Source organism: Rhinolophus sinicus, chromosome X, assembly GCF_036562045.2.
Source record: "Rhinolophus sinicus isolate RSC01 chromosome X, ASM3656204v1, whole genome shotgun sequence".
NCBI lineage: Eukaryota > Metazoa > Chordata > Mammalia > Chiroptera > Rhinolophidae > Rhinolophus > Rhinolophus sinicus.
Window position 1 is genome coordinate 68,566,379 of NC_133768.1, and position 19,563 is coordinate 68,585,941.

The 19,563-nt window shown below is 40.8% G+C and overlaps 2 protein-coding genes across 2 annotated transcripts in view; both read left to right on the top strand.

Moving 5' to 3' along the window:
• Nucleotides 1-2,473: 2,473 nt before the first annotated feature.
• Nucleotides 2,474-14,575, top strand: TMEM35A (transmembrane protein 35A). The gene is made up of 2 exons (XM_019716609.2): nt 2,474-2,724; nt 12,948-14,575. The coding sequence occupies exons 1-2, from the start codon at nt 2,605-2,607 to the stop codon at nt 13,350-13,352; spliced, it is 525 nt and encodes a 174-aa protein (XP_019572168.1). The 5' UTR covers nt 2,474-2,604; the 3' UTR covers nt 13,353-14,575.
• A 1,497-nt stretch (nt 14,576-16,072) lies between these two features.
• The window catches only part of CENPI (centromere protein I), a 54,864-nt gene continuing 51,373 nt past the window's right edge, over nt 16,073-19,563 (top strand). The window contains exons 1-3 of the mRNA XM_019716681.2: nt 16,073-16,180; nt 17,940-18,175; nt 18,801-18,938. Of these exons, the coding sequence (XP_019572240.2) occupies nt 17,953-18,175; nt 18,801-18,938 (361 nt within the window). The 5' untranslated portion in view covers nt 16,073-16,180; nt 17,940-17,952. The remainder of the gene's footprint in view (nt 16,181-17,939; nt 18,176-18,800; nt 18,939-19,563) is intronic.

Below are 19,563 nucleotides of genomic sequence, written 5' to 3' on the forward strand. Positions count from 1 at the left end.
ATTATGCAATCATTATTATTTGTTTAAATTTGAACTGCATCCAAATTTTTGTTAAACTCACTCGGTGTTTTTTAATTTTGTTAAATTTATTGGGGGTGACATCGATTAATAAAACTATATAGATTTCAAGTGTACAATTCTATAATACATCATCTGTATATTGCATTGTGTGTTCACCACCCAAAATCAGGTCTCCTTCCATCACCATATTTTAGACCCCCCTTTATTCTTTTCTAAGGCAATCATTTTTAAAAGATTGTATTTTTGAAGACAGTCCAATGATACAGAAAAATGCTAAGCAGAGGAAAAAAAACAGGGTATAAAACTGACTATAGTAGGATCAAATTTTGAAAAATGAATTCATATCTATTTTGCACATAGAGAGGTATTTAAGAAAAAGGTCAATTAAAATATTGATGAAAATATTAACAATGTTTATCTCTGCATGTTGGGATCATGAGTTATTTTTTTCTATATTACTTGTTAGTCAGTATTTTATACAGTTTATAATGAATACTATTATTTCCATTATCACGCAATTTGAAGGGAAAAGTAGTATGCATGTACATATATTTTTTTATCAGTTGCTTAACTATGTGAATGGGCTTCCCTAAGTACTCATTTGACTGCCATACTCAATGTAGGACATTTGGAAAACAAATTATAAAGACAAACATTTCATTTTGTTTTATTCTTTCCAGTATTTCTTTCATGTGTAAAGAAATTCCTCTCTAAAAAACCCTATTCTCTACAGAATAGGCCCATTGGGAGCAGGGTCTTTGACTCATTTATCTGTATAGTCCCACGGTGCCTAATTCCCTTGTTTTCACTTTGTAGGCACTCAGTAATTTAATTCAGTAATTATAATCAGAAAAGAGTCTGAAATTTTTCTACCATAAGATGTAAATGACTGCTAAATCTTAAAGTGTTACCATTCCTAGGGATATTTGCATTTAAATTCATCAATTTTTTCCAACGAAGATTTATTAGGATTTGGTGCACAAAAGACGCTATTCTAGAGACTATGGGGAGATATATAGAAGTTGTTCCTACCTTTTACATGCTTATAATCTAAACTAACTGAAGTGGAAGGCAGAAGAAGCAAGAAGAGAAGTGTATCCATTGAGGTATCATTATATGTTAGACACTTGCTAGGCAATTTGCTTACATGGAATTCTTACAACAAATCTTTGAGGCAGAATTTTGATCTACATTTTATAAATGTGGAAATGGAGGCTCAGGTAAGTTAAACGACTTATCCAAGTTCACAGAGGTAGTGATAGAGCTGGGCTTTAAACCCTGGATCTTCTGTATCTAACTCCGAACTATCCTCTCTCCCTTACTGAAATGAACACTGCCTCTCAAAAAGTCGTGTGTGTGTGTGTGTGTGTGTGTGTGTGTGTGTGTGTGTGTGATTACAGTATCAGGTAAGTGCCCTACTAATGATGCAAAATATCATACAGAGAGGCAGTAGAGCAAAGGTTAACAACCTGGGCTCTGGAAATGACTGCCTAGGTTTGAATTCTGGCTCTCCATTTACAAGTGCATACTCTTGGGCAAGTTGCTTACTTACCTTCAATGTCCCATCCATAAAATAGGAGCTCATATCTAGCTCACGGTGTTGCTGTAAAGATTAAATGAGTTAATACAAATAAAGGGCAGTGTCTAGCACTTTGTAAACAGTCAATAAATATTGGTTATTATTACAGGAAATCAGAGGAGGAAGAAATCAAATCCAGCTAGGGATGAATCAGAGAAGGCTTTGTGGAGGAGGTGACATTGAAGAGAAAGTTGAATGTTAGTGAAGAGTGCTGGGGTAGGGAAAAAGAATGTAAGGGAGGTGGGAAAGCTCAGGTTGCATGGGGCCATGAGTAGATTGGAGATGAGGGGTGGCACATGGCAGTGGGAGCTATTGGAAGATACGCCTCCATAGAGGGGCAGAGATCAAAATGTGGACGGTCTTGAATGCCAAGTTTAAAACTCTGCAGTTAACAACTGGGCAATGGGAGCCATGAACGGATTTAGAGGAAGAGAAAGCCTTCATTGGCAGCAATCAAGCCTGACAACTTTGCAGTTTTATCCTTGAGTGTCATCAACTGCAGAAAACAGCACCTCTGAGGACTAACGATTTCATCGAGGCAAAGGAAAGGGGAGAAAAAGAAAGAGGTTGACGAAAGGCAGTGATAACTAGAGGACTACAGAGATGAAAAGTGTTCCTGGTGTAAAGTGGTAGAAAGGCGGTCTTCCCTGATACTTATTCCAGAGACAGTTCAGGGACTGAGCTCGAAGCATACCCTACCTTTCCCCCATTTAACACTACTTGAAGTTTCCACCTCAGTTTAGGGCTTCATTTAACCTCAAGACTGTGCTTTCAGCCAGGGAGGAGCAAACGAAGGGCATTAGGACCCAGCGATTGTTGTAGTGAGAGAGGTTGAATCTGGATCACTCAATTTTTCTCTCAAGCTCCCTCCTCTCCCTTTGTCATTCTAGCTGCCTGCCGCCTCCGCAGCGTCCCTCTCGAACTCTCTGTGCTAACTGCCTGCGCTTTAGACTGACAGGGTGCGCAAAGCAATAGGATTAGTTGGGACCTGCCGTGGTGACCCCATGGCATCCCCCAGAACCATAACTGTCGTGGCCCTCTCAGTGGCCCTGGGACTCTTCTTTGTTTTCATGGGGACTATCAAGTTGACCCCCAGGCTCAGCAAGGATGCCTACAATGAGATGGTAAGTGAAGCGAACGGGTGATGAGGAGCGCACCCGCAGGGGATCGCGAATACCTTTCCCCTTCTTTCCTTCCCAATCCGCGGTCCCATCCCCATAACCCCCACCCCCACCACGGACCCTCCTGTCTCCCCAACAACTTTGCAGCTTGGAAGGAGCAGCTGGACGAGAGCGATTTCATTTGTGGGCTATACCAGGAGCATCTGTTCTGGATCTAGCCACTGAATGCTAGTTGGGGGAGGGGTTGCCCAGCGAGTACCCCCTCACATACCCCGAACTAATCCAGGAGGCTGAGACCTGAGTAACACCTGTCACTGGCAGGAACCTTTCCCTTCCCCTTCTTCCAGCACACCCAAAGTCCGGGCAACCAGTCTGCAAGTCTGATTCCTTCCCTTGAAGCTAAGAGTTAGGCAAGCTGGAGTTTATTTATTTTCAGGAAGAACAAAGGGGAAGGAGGGAAAGGGCTGAGGGAGAAAGTGCCAGTAAAAGAAGCAATTTTTAGGGGCGGGAAAGGTATTCCTCATCCCAGACGGAGAGCTGATGGTATTCCCCTAGCAGCCTGGGCGCGTGTCTGTATCCTTGAGACAAAGCAGTCTTGGCCCAAATAAAGGTCGCCGAAGGCTTGCTTCTTCCCCTTCTCTCAAGGGAGGGCTGGATGTTTTGGTTTATTTTGCTTTATTTGTGGGCTAATCTGCACAATCTGCCAAGTCTGCTTTATCTCTTGCAAAATAGTCTATAATCCCCACCTTTCCTCCTGTGGATGCCCAGGGCCAGGCCCTCTGCAGGTTTTCCCCTCTGCAGAGTTAGAATCACGGAAGGTGACTGGCCAAAACATCTCCTCTGCAACCTGGGGGCTGGGCTGCTCTCCCCAGTTGGGCGTGAAGAGGACTTGTTCCTCTGCCGTGGAGTATCAGGAGACGGCAGGGGACGTTTCCTTTTGGTCTCTCGCCTCTCGCCTTCACTCTGCCTCTTCATTTCCCCACCCCAGCTGAAGGGAACCTGCTTCTCACTATCTTTGCCAGACTTCCAGTAATAAGAGGGAGCCCATTACTGGGCTCTCAAGGTCAAGAAGGAAAGGAGCTTAGGGGAGGAACAGGAAGGGAGAGAGAAAAGAGGCAAGAGGGATGCACCGTTAAGGCTGAGGCAAAGAGGAATGGCCCCACAGGTTAACAGGAATACATAGCAATCCTGGAGCCCACTGAGAGCCTTCCAGGGCCCCTCAACTTGAGCTGCAAATGGATGGAGAATGGAAAATTGTAGCTGCTCAGAAAATGTTTCCAGGTAGCTTTGGTTTTTGTCTCAGGGTTTGATCTGGTGCTTTCCATGTCTCCCTCACCACAGAATCACCCTAGGGTGGGGGAGGGTGGCTGGAACTCAAGGGCCAAGTCTAGTCCCAGTAGAAAATCCTAATGTGTTTCTCCTTCTCCCTTCCCCTCCTCCCAGCATGTTTGACCAGATGGAATTGAAATCAGGTCAAAATGAGTATCCAAGGCAGCCTGCCTTGGGGAGGGGTGGAGATAGGAGGGGAGGTGGGGTAGCAGGAGCCACCAAAGGCAGAGGGACTGGGTGGAGGGGAAATGCCACTATATTTTTGTCTTGGCAGTAGTAGTTTAGTGTTTGATTATAAACAAATGAATTTGCTTTTGCTTTATTTTTCATATACACATATATTAATATGTTTGTATGTGTGCACCTTAGGTATCTTTAAGGTTCCCTTTCCTTAGGAATATACTCTTCTTCAGTATACTCCCTGTCCCCTAGAACCTGTTCAGCTGCTTTAGAGCCCACCCCACGCCCCACAGCTGCACCCTAAGTACAGTGTTAGGCTCTGCAGGCAGTCCAACTAAGATGGAGTCACCGGGAAGCTTTCTACCAGCTTGTCAGGAGCTTACGAGGAGGACCAGCCACAAATGGGTTCGCAGTAGGTTTTTTCCTAGGGAGTGGAGCTATTTCAGTCTAATGAAAGGCAGAAGAAACAAATATGAAGATTTCGTATCGTACAAAGGAACATTTAAATAATATCATACAAACATATTTAAATAATATCATACAAAGTAACCTATTTAAATGACTATAATCTAATACAGTAGTACAGAACCATTGTGTGTGTGTGTATGTGTGCACGTAATTCTATAATTCTATGCTTCTGTGTTCAGGGAAGTCTGGAGGGAATAAAAGAACTATATCTAGCCAGGAGGGAGATTTCACAGAAGCTTAAAGAGGATTTTCAGATTCCCCTTTTCCAGAGTCCCCTCCTGCATTGTGCACTGGGCTCCAGGCTGCAGATGGCTGTCTGGGGTAAGACCCACTGCATAGTGCCTACACTGGTCCAGCTTTATTCTTGAACCCATAGGAAGTGGAGAAAATTCACTTCTAGTACAAAGGAAGTGCTCAATTTATAATTTCTGAATGGATGGGTGAATGAATGAGTCATTGTAGCACTGTCTTGGCTGGTCACCACCTTTCAAATTTCTCTGATTGGCTCTTAATTATGCAGTTCAGGAGTTGGTTCTTGCTTCTTAGAAGGGAGTACAGCCCCTCAGGACCTCAACCCTAGATCAGCTGAGATGAGTGTCTGGGATTTTCTGTTTTCCTTAGGAATGATTCCTCTGCATTGATGGAGTTAGTCATGTATTGACTGCAGTGGCTTTTCTCATAAAATCTCAAGGTGATGGTGTTACATACTATTGTTGTTTTAAGATTATTCTTTAAAATATTTCTTGAGGTAGATTCATTTTATTATATATTCTTATTTTACTGATGGATAAACTGATCCAAGGTCATAGAATAAACTGTTGTTGGAGGATTAGAAACCAAGTCGGTGACTCAGTACTCTCAGTAGAGGAGTCTTTAATGGTTACAACTTTTTTGGATATCAGAACTTACAGCTGATTCTTGAAAATATATAGCACATTCTCTCTTCTTTTTTGTGTCAGTTCAACTGCCCCAGTCCATATCTTGGGTGTTCATTTTACTTTGAAACCGATTTTTCAAATTTAGATTTTTTTTTTCTTTTCTGCCAACTATTTTTTTCTTGTTCTAAAACCATTAGTGCTATGCCTAGGTGTTATCCTCGCCATGAAGAATCATTGCTACAAACCAAACAAATGACTATGAACTTCTTTCCTGTCTCTACTGGTAAAGCCAGGAAAAGTTAGTGGAAATAGTACAGGCTTTGAGTCATACAGGTTTGGGTTCAAATCCTGACAATCTTAGTTCTCAATTTTCTCATCTGTAAAATGAGGATAATAATACCTACCTCAGAAGGTTGTTGTAAATATTAACTGAGATTACATGTGGAAGCATCTGGTACAGTGTTTGCATATAATAGGTGTTCAAAAAAATGTGCTGGATGAGGTGATAATGATAATTGATTCTATTTTGTGCAGTGGATTCCTGGCTAATTTGAATGGCCAGTTTAAGGGATTGAAATCAGGCATTTAGAAGAGCAAGATGTCAGTTTCATGTGCCCTGGTGAACAAACTTTATGCAATCAGCTAATATTGAAAACTCCACACTTGCTGCTGGGTAATGCACAAGTGGATCCCGTGCAGAATTTCCAGGTGCCTCTCTTGAATAGCCCATTTGGTGTGTGTTGGCCCATACCTCCTCTAGATTTGGCAAGTGTCGTTGTAGAGTACTCTAAATCCCATGTGAATTCAACATGACAGACCACTCTCTTGACTAAATAAATGCCTTTATTAACTCACTTGAAATTGGGAGACAGCACTTATAAATGCTACTAAGGGAAATATAACTGGTATTCGGCTCTTTATAGCAGTGGTTCCATCCTGTAAGCACAAGGGGCCACATATGGAATGGTAATAAAACACCAAATATCTTGTCACAATGAAGCCAAGTGATTTGGGCCTTCAGGAAGACAGGGCAAGTCTCTGCTTCCTTGCATCCCCTCATAGGAAAGTTTTGTTGATTCGATTGATTTGCTTATCTATAGTTAAATACTCTCCGGTTTGTATAACCCTGGGGAAACATTCCAGATATGGTTGAGCAGTTTATTTAATGTCCACAGGTGATCTTTTATGCTTCCAATCACTGCCATTAATTGCTTTCCAACTAGGTAATAAGATAGTAATTCACTGATGCTTAGACTGCTCTCTGAGGTAGTACAGTATATTTATTCCCTCAGAGTGGAAGCTGAATCTGAGATGAGAAGTGGCTTTGCCTAATTCACACAGCTAGCCATCCCAAGCTAAACTACATTGGAGCTTATGCCAGGGAACTTGCAGCCTCTCAGTGGCCAAAAACTGCTTGTTTCAGAGTGACCTTTGACTGGCAGTAGAAGTCAGATTCTTCTGCCCTGAAATGAAATCAGGGAGGGATCCACTTTTGTTAGTAGGATCAGGTCTCCCAGCTTCTGCTTTAGGTGAGCATTATATGACAGTGGGAAGTAGAATTGCTTAAAAGATGTTTATCATTCATATGCATATTTGGCAATTAATTATACATGTGATGGCTTTTTATTACATTTAAGAAATGATCTGTGATTCACATATGGCGTTTCAGGAGAATCTTATTTGAGTCAGTAAATTTTGCAGCACTTATAGCTTTATGGTATAAGACAGCAACCAGGCTGAGATTTTTGTCAGTGCCCTCCTCTGCTTTCATATAGGTTATTTTTCCCTGCAAATTTTATCTAAGTATTATATATACTGAAATGTGCACATAAGTGCAAGGAGTTTTCAGCATACTCCTGTGTAACCAGCACCCATATCAAGAAACAGTACATAACCAGTACCTCAGAAAAATCCCCTCATGGCCCCTTCCAGTCACTACCTCCTAAAGGGTAATTAGTATCTTGACTTCCAACAATGTAAGTAAATTTTACCTGCTTTTGAACATTATATAAATGGAATCATGCAGTATATCAGCCAAATTATTTTTTTTTCTTTCACCTAATTTGCATAGGTGAACTAAAGTGGAACAAACTACTTGCCCTCTGTTCCCATTTTGTCCTGATAGCTGCCTTGGATCTGTTATTAATTATAATCAAAGATGAATATTATTCGACAGTTTTGAGCTGTTCAAGTTTAATGTCATTAATATGAGATCATGGACCCTGGGGTGTTGTGAAGAATAAATGACAAAAAAAAAAGGTATGACTAAAAGAGGCTCCATATGCTTTTGACTCATGTCTGAATCACAAGAATGGACCTGCTTGATTCATCCCTATTATCATTAAAATAATTACTGTGGCTTGCAAACGTATGGATTTCTAATTGTGTATCTCATTAATGATAAAATGTGTGTGTGTGTGTTGATGCTATGGTGCTTTGACTAAACGCTATGATTCTTTGACTAAATCTCCAAAATGCTCATTTAATTTACAAAAGGGGAAACCGAGGTAATAAATTACTTAGTAATTCTCTCTAAGCAATTTAGGGACAAAACTAAAATTGGAGTTTAGCTTATCTAAAGAATCCCAGGCCAAGGATATTGCTGGATGATTGCCTTTGATTAAAGGGATTTGAAACATTCTCTTTCCTGCTTCCTTCCCCTAAATGGAAGCTATGGCTATGGGGTCTGGGTCATTGCAATGGAAAGGAAACAGACCTAAAAAAGTGAATTGCAAGAGCCTTTTGGGAGAGTAATTCAGTCAACTCTCTTTATTCTTACTATCAGAACAATTAGTCTTTAGAGCTCTCCTTACTATACACTCAAGATATGTGACACGCCTATTGTTAAAACTGAGGTGGCTGGGACCAAACATCGATGAGACTGGCAATAGTAGGATTCTTTAGATGTCGCCATCCTATTCCACAGGAGAAAGAATAAAGCACCTCCTGTGATGTCAAGACCCCATCTAAGCCCAGTCCTCTCTCTAACAAATTAAACATTCCTTATCTGGAGTCCTGGAGAACAGATGCTATCCGTACCTACTCAGCTTTGAACTAAAGAATTGATGACATGGCTTATCCACATGCAGTTTCTCTTGAAAAAAGGAGGAAAGAAAGAGGCAACAGCTGCATTAAAAATATCCACAGCTGCAGTTTAAGGGGTTAGATAAACAACTGAAAAAGTAATATGGAGTTACACCAAATGGAGAGAAAAAATATCACTGAATTCATAGGAATTTGATTTAAAGACCTGGAATTTGGCCCTGGGCTACATATTCCACTATAGTATACCAGATCATAATCTGTTCTTGAATGATGGGTGGTTAGCCCTGGTCAAAAATGGAGCACTTTCCAGAAGCCACTCAGCCAGCATCTGGAAGGCTTGGTTCTAAAATGACTGTAAGATAACTCTTCTTCCATCCTGTGTTCATCATGTCAGAAGCTTACACTTAGGATTTAGGAATTGCCTCTTGGGAAGCTTTGTGTTACTAATTGCAAATAGACCTTAATTAAAAGTGTTAAGTAAGCCTCTTGGGTCAAGATTTCTTTCCCTAACGTCCCCCTGCTACCATAACCAGAATGCAGAGTGGGAGAGAGTGGGCAAGTGGCATCTAGGTTAATAGTGAGAGGAAATGGGCAGGCTTCTCCCCACTACCAGGTGACCTAACCCTCAGCTCTGCTCTGCTACATGTGGGTCTGGCTGAATTCAGCTCCGGGTTTCACTCTGCCCAGTGGTCAACTTCTCTCCAAATTCCTCTCTGAAAATCCCTGATTTAACCCAAGATGGGAAGAGGGAGGAAGAACAATTAACATTTTGTACTTCTTTATGTGCTCAGGAACAGGATAAGGACTAGAGTGAGGTAAAATTTTAAGTAAAGACAGTATCTGACAGGGATGAGATTAGGAAGAGGTGAGTGAGGCAGGGTTGTGAAAGTGCAGAGTCAGATCCTGCCTTTATTTAAAATTTTGACATTTTGTTCATCACAGATATCATTTACCTTGATCAATGAGTATATTTTCCCTCTTAAATTTTGTACTCAAGGCAAATAGCCTCACTCACTTCACCTTAGTCTCATCCCTGCTCAGGAAAATGAAGTTAAGGGAGGTCAAATAATTTGCCCATGGACACTCAACTAGAAAGTGGCAGAGATGGGATTTGAACCCAAGTCCGTTTGAATCCAAACCCATGCATTTTTCAGTAAACCATCAGTCTTCTAACAGTCCTTACAGAGGATTATCTGTGCCACTCATGATAATTAATCCATGAAATAAGGGTGCATTCACTTGTCCAGAAGTGAATGTTTGTTCCAAACCTAGAGAGTGTGAACACTATTCTAAGCACCAGATGCTTCTGAGAGGTCAAGTTGGCTTTCTGCCCAATTCTTGTAATACTTGTCTTGCATATCGTGCTTTTAACTGTTTTCTTCTTTCTTTTCTTTTTTAATTAAAAAAAATATTAAAGTATAGTTGGCATACAATATTATATTAGTTTCATGTGTACAACATAGTGATTCTATATTTATATACCTTACAATGTGATCACCACGGTAAGTCTAGTAACTGCTTGTCACTCTACAGTCATTAATAATATTATTGACTATATTCCCTGTTCTATGAGCTATATCCCTGTGGCTTATTTATTTTATAACTGGAAGTTTGTACCTCTTATTCCCCTTCACCTTTTTCATCTATACCCCATCCCCCGCCCCTCTGGCAACCATCAATTTGTTCTCTGTATCTATGAGTCTATTTCTGTGCCATGTATAAGTCAGATCACATGGTATTTGTCTTTCTCTGTCTGACTTATTTCACTTAGCATAGTACTCTCTAGGTCCATGCATGTTGTCGCAAATGACAAGATTTCATTCGGTTTTTTTTCTGTGGTTTTTTTTTTTTTTTTTTTTTTTTTGCTGAGTAATATTCGTGTGTGTGTGTGTGAATCACATCTTCTTTATCTATTCATCTATCGATGGAAACACAAGTTGCTTCCATATCTTGGCTATTGTAAATGAACATAGGGATGGGTATATCTTTTCAAATTAGTGTTTTTTGCTTCGTTGGTGAGGATGTAGGGAAAGGGAACCCTTGTTTACTGTTGGTGGGAATGTAAATTTGTTCAGCCGCTATGGAAAACAGTGTGGAGGTTCCTCAAAAAATTAAAAATAGAACTACCTTATGACCCAGCAATTCCATTTCTGGGTATTCTTTTCTTAAAACTCCTCTTGGCCCCTATGACCCTGTCTGTCTTGGTTTTCCTCCTACTTTTCTGACCACACTTTCTTCTGTCTACTTTGTGGACTCGCTTCCTCTCCCCATTTCTTAAATGTCTGTTACACAATTTTTTCCACTGTATACATTCTACCTGGGCATACTGATGACTATCCATTCTGTAGCTTTACCCCAGACCTCTCTTACTGTTTGCCTACCAGACATCTCCACTTAGATATCTTAGAGATACTTCATCTCAGAAAACCCCAAATTGAGTTCCTCACTCCTTCCTGCCCTCTGTCATCCCAACCTGTTCCTCTATGTGCATTCCCAAACTTTTATCCAGGCATCCAAGCCAGAGACCAAAGAATCTTTCTTTACTTCTTTTCCTCAGTGTCCACACCCAGTAAAACATCAAATTCTGTTGATTTTGCATTCAAAGTATCTTCTACTCTGTCCCCTTCCCTCTATCCTTACTGTCATTACTCTAGTCTAGGTCTCTTGCCTGGTCTCCTTGCTTCTAGGCATACCTCTCCCAATCCATCCTCCATATTATTTCCAGAAGGAGCTTCCTTAAAAGCAAATTATGTTACTGCCCCTGGATTATAGGATAAAGTCCAGCTCTACAACACAACATATGTAATTTTCCATGATCTGATTCATATCTATCTCCCCAATCTCATGTGTTCCCACCCTCTCCTCTTCCCCCCAACCTATGCTGAACTAGGGCAGTGTTCACAACACACAAGTCTATTTTGTTTCTCAGGGCATTTGCTCGTCCAGCTTCCTCTGTCTGCAATGCCCTTCCCTTATTGATCTTGCGAACACCTGCTCTTCTTTTAAGAGTCTGCTCTAGCTTTTCTCAGTCTCCATCTAGGGAGACTTGACCATTCCCTCTGCTGTGCCTCCACTATACCCACTACATAATTTTGGTCAGCATTCATAATACTTTATTGCACTTATGTATTTGCATAACTTTTCTTCCTCTTAGAAACTCAAGGTTCAGGAAGGCAGGGCCTTTGAATAATTGATATCTGTATCCAGAGTACCTAGTATAGTGCCCAGCATAAGGAGACACTTAATAAATATTGAATGAATTAATGGATACTTAATGAAAACAAAGTAGTGGGCCAACCCAATAAGACGCTTGATAAAATCTCATCAATTTACTCCAAAATGAGGATCAGGCCACTCTGAATAGTGATAAACATGATTCTCTATTACTCTAAGGTCAACATAATTCTATTACTTTGTAATATATCCAGTGACTCCCTCCTCTGTCCTATGATGTCTTCCTTTGGGCTACAATTGGACATTGTACAGACCTCTATTATATACCACTAACCATGCTGCTTTATAATGCTGTTTATGTATCTGTTTCCCCCCACTAGACCAAGAGCTTCTTGACCCTGTCTTATTCATCTGTATATCTCCATCGAATAATCCATAGTAGGTGTTCAATAAATATTTGTTGAATTAAAATTAATGAACTCGAACCAGGCTAATCAAAGTAGTGTCTTGTAATGGCTTTGGGATTTATCTCAATGACCATGAGAATGATTTTTGTCTTACTATATTTTAAAGATATATAAGGGGCTAACACTTGCATACATTTTTAATTTTCTATTTGTTTAGCACACACTTTAAAAAAATAGATTCCATAAATATAAACTCCAGCTCAGCTGAAGTTTCTGAAGAATCATTAATTCCAAATTAGGTAGGTCCAAATTAGTGAGGCTTTACCATACTGTGCCTTGCCTCGTTTCATTTTTGTTGGCATTCATATGCATCTGGGTTTGGACAAGACAGGCACTAGAAAATGAGGATGTGGGTAATCTGTACCAGTTCTTATGGGCCCGGTGAATTTTCTTTTAAATTTTTAATGTTGTTTATGATTTATAATCAGAAAAAATTAAACTATAAAGCCAAATTCTCTTACCTTTGGTGCTGAGTAATAAGGTTTAAATCACAGGGCTCTTAGCAGATTGCTTGCTTTTTTTCTTAATTACAAGGCTTTTATTTAGGGGGCACAGTAAAAAATGGGACACCCTTGGCTGTTATAGAAAGGGAATCGTGGGGAAGGAGGACCTTGCTTGTGTATTATTCATTCTAATGTTAAAATCATAGTTAACGCAGTGATTTCCTTATGGTATTCCACTCTAGAAACGTGCTTACAAGACGTATGTCCGAGCCCTTCCTCTGCTGAAGAAAATGGGGATCAATTCCATTCTCCTTCGCAAAAGCATTGGGACTCTTGAGGTGGCCTGTGGCATTGTCATGACCCTTGTGCCTGGACGTCCCAAAGATGTGGCCAACTTCTTCCTGCTCTTGCTGGTGTTGGTTGTGCTCTTCTTCCACCAGCTAGTCGGTGATCCTCTCAAACGCTACGCCCATGCCCTGGTGTTTGGAATCCTGCTCACCTGCCGCCTGCTGATTGCGCGCAAGCCCGAAGACCGATCTTCTGAGAAGAAGCCCTCGCCCCCAGGAAAGGTGGGAAATGCAGGGAAAGGCGAGGAGCAGCCCTCCTTGTACGAGAAGGCCCCTCAGGGCAAAATGAAGTTGTCATAGGAAAACAAAAGTGCAAAAAGTGGACCTTCCTGGCAGTTGCCTCCATGACACCCAAAAAGATGTCAGTGTGTGTTTTTCATTTGATTTATTTACCTTGGGGGAGAGGGAAAAATATAATCTGCAAGTTAATGGCCCTATTGGCTTGTGTACACCTATACTCTAAAATGACCTCCCCACATAGACATATGTGCGCCACCTTTAATCACTTCGGGGCAACTCTCACATCTTGCTGCATGTACATGTATATGGCTAACTATTGAAGTGTTTTTTTGAGATGGACTCCAGCAAGCATGTGACTGTGAAATTATATGTGTGGGAAAATGTATTTGCTGTGTGTGTGTGTGCACGCACATGCCAAGGAGAAGGCTCTGATCTTGAACTAATCCTTCATGGGTATCCTTCCCTTTATAGACCAATTTTAGTGAAGACAGAATAAAATAAACCTCCTATAAAGATAATCCTACTTTTGGTATAAAACAAGTGATGTATTCCCATAGGATGGGGGAATCCCTCAATAGATTAAGCTGAAAACTTAAACCTACCACTTTAGGAAAAAGTTCTTTCAATTTGAGACAGCGAGTTACACTCCTTTACTGACAGTTTGAAACTGAAGCAGTAAACTTGTTGCCCAGACGTCTTTTTCGGATTTTCTTAAACCAAAACTGCCTCACTTCCACTATTCTCAGCAGCTAACCAGGATTTGGCAGCTTCTCCACTGCTGTGGTTGAGGGAGCAGGGATTAGTCCTGTTAGAAGTCTGTGAATCTCAAACTCTAGCTGTTCTCTTAAATCATCTGAAATTTGACAGAGGAACTATACCCAGTGTTTCCCTGCCAACGAGATTCACTATTCCAATTGAATCATCACTGAACTTTGCTAGTGCAAGCAGAGATCCAGGTTACCCCCCAAAGTTGTCTCCTCTACACTTCTTTATCATTCCAGGGTGTGGAGTTTGGCTGTGGGAAGGACATTTGATGAGTTGGTTGGATTGAGCAGTATGAAAATTTGCTTTCTTCATTACATATTGCTGTTTCTCCTTGCTAGATGTGCTTTGATGGTTTTAATATTATTGTGCCAGGGATGGGGAAAGGGGTGGGGGGTGTTGTGTGTGGGGGAGTACAAATTATTGTATTTTCTTCAATGTCATTGTTCTTGTTAATTGGTACCTCTCTGTTTTATTTCTCTCGTTCTTTCAAAATAAAAAAAATTGAAATTTGGAGGAAACTGGACAAATAATGAAAATGTGGAAAGCAAGGGTCATATCAAGGGATTCAGGCTTACTTTTTTTCTTTTTTAGTCTTGATGAGGGAGGAGAAGAAAGAGAAGGGGGAGTATAATCACTTAATATTAGTATATGAGGTTGTCAACTTTCCAATATCATTTAAGTTCCCCCAGAGTTCTGTGATGTCAGCACATAAGATGGAAAGCCATAGAATTAGGATCCCAATACAATTTCCAGGTTTGGGGAATTCTGCTTCATTAGGTGATGCCAAGGGAAGGTGGAAGAATTAGTTCAGAGAAAATTGCAGGTGTATTAAATGAAGGTGAACCAGTGTATCTCAGTATATGTGTCCACAAGGTAGCACAAGTTCCAGTGCCACAGACTTCTCACATTAGGCAAGTTATTTCACCACTCAAGGCCTCAGTTTCATCATCTACAAAAAAAGAAAGGGATTGGAGGCTTAAAATTCCTTCAAATTTACATTTGAATCTATGAGATGACTAAAAGTATAAAAAGGACTTTTGAGAAATGTTCAGTTTTACTAGATAAGGAAGAGCAGCTATCATAGAAAATGCTGAACACTCAATTCTCGTGCGTGATTAAATAAGAGTTCCCGAAAGTGCTTTGAACCCATAGAAATATATAATGTGGTAAATAGTCATTTCTGCTGTAGTCTTTCCCAAATACATCAACTTAACAGTTGATTCTTCTTCTCTCCTTAAGACAGCAAAATTTCTTACAGTTTTGCCTACATCTTGCAGGTATGTTTTGGCCTCAAAAAAAAATCAGCTAGAGCTGTTAAATTTATATCTTTCCTCTCTGATTTCCACTCTATTAGATTAAACTAGGCACTAAGCTCAGATATCACACTAAGCCTTTGTAACTGTTTTAGCCAATTTCTTTAAGGTCCATCCATTCCTCAAAATTAGGAATCTTTATGTGTCGACTGGCTTGTTTCTTGCAAGGTGCCACATCTGGCTCAGGACACATGTTTCTAGCAAACTCTGGAAGATATCGGTGCCCATCCTCGGTAATAGGAGGGCAGATCCAGCCTTTCCTCCCACCTCCTAGTTTCACATGGGGAAAATGACAGCTTTAGAGGTCACAGACCCTTTAACCTAAGTCTCATGCCCAGCATGGAAGAGGCAGTCTGTATTGTGAAGTTTGCAGCTTTATATTTTCCTACAAAGTTCCGACATTTGGGGTCAGTCTGGGCAAAATGATCACTATAATTAATCTTGTTAAATTCAAGAATTCAGACACTGCTCTATTTTACGCAAAATGACGAATGTGGACATTATTAGGGCTGTGGGAACGCCAGCCAATCACCTGGCTCCGGCAGCAACGGCCCACTTGCCGCGCGTACCCGGGGCCGGGCGGGTGGGGCCAACGGCAAACTGGAATTGGGTTTGCGTCAGCTTCGGCGCGCGCGCCGCCTCGCGCCGTTGAGTTGTAACCCAACCAATCAGGTTACAGCAGAGCGCGCCGCTCCGCCGGGCCGCTGCCTGAGTCTCCGCGGAAGCGCATGCGCAGGGCGGGGCACGCTCATTTGAATCCTGGAGGAGATGCCTGGGCTCCGGAGATTTGGAGACGGAGAAGCGTATTAGGTGAGGTACTTTTAAATACCGCGCGAAATAGGGGCCCCGGAGTGAAGGGCATCTCCTGACGTCTGAGCAGGACTATCCTGCAAGATGTGGCTGGGGTCGGGGTTTTCCCCTAGCCCAGGAATCTGCCCAGGGGGTCAGTTGTCGTGGCCAAGTTCGTTCCCTGCTGGGGCAGGCTGTAAAAGGTGGGGGAGGTTCTTGGGAAGGTATGGGACCGGTCAATCGGATGGGGTCAGAAGCTGCTCGCCCGTCCTTCTTTCGTAGGAGCTTAGGAAACAATTTGTAACCTGGAACCTCCCATTGGGTTAGACATACATACTGATTTCTTGCCCTGGCCTCATCTATTCTAGGGAGGTGGGATTGAGTGTCATTCCGACCATTCCTTTAGTTTTTCCCATTTGAAGCCAAAAATTTAGAAGTCCTTCTGTGTTCCTCTTTTAACTTTTCTCTACATCCAATATTTGTCATGCTCTTGCCCAGTCTATCTCCAAAACTTATCATGAATACAATCTTTTTCTACCTCTTCCACCGCTGTACCTTAGGCCTAGTTCAGACTGCAGTTATATCTTTTTGGACTTCTGCAAAACCCTTTTAGTCTGTTTCCACTCCTTGACCCCTAACATTCTATTCTCCACACTGCAGCTAAAACGGTCTTAAAACATAAATCAGATGGTATCACTTCTCTCTCCAACACCACTCTCTTCCCCCATAGTTCCCATGATACTTGAAATTCAAACTTACTCTAGCCTTCAGTTCCCAATGTGCTCCTCCCTGGCTGCCTTTCTGACTTGATCTCCCATTACCCTCTACCTTTTTCATGTCCCTAACTCTCCCTCTCCCCACTGGTGTTGCTGCTGTTTCTCTAACACACAAAGCTCTTGCTTTAAGGCCTTGGCAAGTCTTGCTTTTCCCCCTTCATGAAATACTCTTCCACCAGATATTCACAAAGCTGATTCTTTCTTGGCATGTAAATGTCAGTTTAAAGGTCAATCAGAGAAGCTTCCTCTGAACGCTTTTCCAAAGTAGCTCCTCATGCCTACCCTGTTTCTGGGACATCACTGTGTATTATGTTCACTATTATTTACTTATTTATTGACTCTCACCCTGCTCTCCACCCCCATAAGTTTCATGAGAGCAAAGACTTTGACTGTTTATTATCTTATCCCTGGTAACTAGAACTCTACTTGGCATATAGATGATGTTCAGTAATTATTTATTGAATAAGTGAATTAATAGGGAATGTTTCTATTCTGAGAATCCTTAGTTTGCCCACCAGTTTGACTTTTGAACACCGCAGTTTTAACTTAGCACTGACAAAGTAGGGAACATAAAATATGAAAGCAAAATCAAGGAGGGGTGAAGAAAAATAGGGGTGATTTGAGAAAGTAAGATTGAGTTCATGAGATGGCTTTGTATTGGACTCGTTTATGTGATATAATCATCTTAAGAGAACTGTACTCTTATTGGTTTTAGTTTTTGTTTTTGTTTTTCTCTATAAGAAGGCCAATTCAGTTCATGACTGTTACCTTGGAGAGTTGTTTTTCTCTCTTCTGATTTAGGTCCAGGGCTTTCTGAGAATGTTAACCTGTAGGTTTCGTTGCCTCTATTGTTGACAGTTTTTCGTATTGTTTTTTATTGAGTACTTGTTTTATGCTAGGTACTGTATCCTAATTGTTGGGAATACAGGCAGATGTCGCTGTCTTTGTGGAGCAAAAAGGCAGTTTGGCTGATTAATGGTAACTTGACACTTGTTTCTGTATAGAACATGTGCAGTAATGTCACCTCAAAAGAGAGTTAAGAAATCTCAGACACCAAAGAGAACTTCACAAGGTAGTAATAGTTATCAGACTAATCTCTTGGCCTGGAAACTAAAAGAGGACCTAAGCAACTCAAAGAGCATCTCAAAACATGAACAAAACAATTCAGTGGAAGATTATGAACATGCCGATGATGAAGCAGAAGATGCTCTGCAAGTAGCATTGAGATTCTTTGAGAAAGGTAAGATTGTTTTCCTTATGAAAATCCTATTTCTGTGAAAATATTCTAGACTTTTTTCTTAAGGAATTTTAAAGGAAAGCATATTTTTGCTCACTCATGCTTTTGTTTATTTAATAGACTAATTGACACATGGTACATATCAGTATTCTAGGTACTGGGGCTGCAACAGCAAAGCACGTTCCTGGCAGAGCAGTTTCCAAACTGCTGCACGTTGGGATTAACTGAGGATCTTTAGGAAACATTGATGCCTGACATCCACTCTTAGACAATCTGATTTTATTGGTATGGGATGCAACCTGGGCATCGGTATTTTTTTTTTAAGGCTGCCAAGGTGATCCCCATGTGCAGCAAAGTTTGGGAACCGCTTCCCTAGTCATAACAGCTTATTGTCTTAAGTTCAGTACTTTAGTTTAGAGAGCAGAGATGCCAGGGCAGGGTTCAGTTTTCCTCACTGAAGGTGCTGTTGCTATTAAATATTCTAGAGTTTTAAAGGTTTTGAAGAGTTTTTAGGAAGACATTTTATACATGAAGCTATTTCTTTAAAGTATCTTGAGTTGTAATTATTGAGGCTGAGGACTGAAAGAATTTTAGAGGCCCCACTGTTTAATATGGTTCCTTTTTCCAGGTCCCTTTAAAACTTCACGGAGTAAAGCTAAAACCTTGGAAAAACACTTGAAAACGGTGGAAAATGTGGCTTGGAAGAACGGGTTAGCTCCAGAAGAAATTGACGTTTTATTAAATGTGGCACTCAGTGGCAAATTTGGTATGTCAAGGGGGTACATTTGTCATCAGTATGCTGTTGGTTTTGACTTCCAGACTTTGAATTAGATTGTTTGTTGGACTCAGTTGCAGTTCTTTATTTTTACTATTAATATTCTCTTTGTAAAACCAAAACGGGCCTTTCTTACATTCAAACTACCTTATGAGCCAAGTTTCTGTGTGCATATGCTGACAATGGCTAGTTATCACATATATAGAGGGTGTCAAAAAAGGTATACACATTTTAAGAAAGGAAAACTATTAAAATTGTAATACTCAATATATACTGATAACAAAAGATGAATACAAGTCACATTTGACTTCTGCAGTTACAAGAGGTGCTCAAAGTGGTTACCATCAACATCCAGACACTTCTGATTATGGTGAAATACTGCTTGAGCAATGTTGAACCAGAGTGTCCACTTGTATACTTTTTTTGGCACCCCTGTATTTATGAATAAAATGTGTAGACTCTTGTCGCAAAATACATTGGAACCATTTTTTATTATTTCTGTGAAGAAGCGTAGATAATAATTTAAACCATGTTGCTGGAAGGCACCTTAAGACATCACTTGGTGTACTTCATTGCCTTTGGGTTCACTTATCTCTGACAAGTCCCTGTTGATGCT

Excerpts from the sequence above, each read along its gene's own strand:
- TMEM35A (XM_019716609.2), top strand. The coding sequence starts at position 2,605 with ATGGCATCCCCCAGAACCATAACTGTCGTGGCCCTCTCAGTGGCCCTG. Across the intron at positions 2,725-12,947 it reads AGGATGCCTACAATGAGATG|AAACGTGCTTACAAGACGTA; the intron begins GTAAGTGAAGCG and ends ATTCCACTCTAG.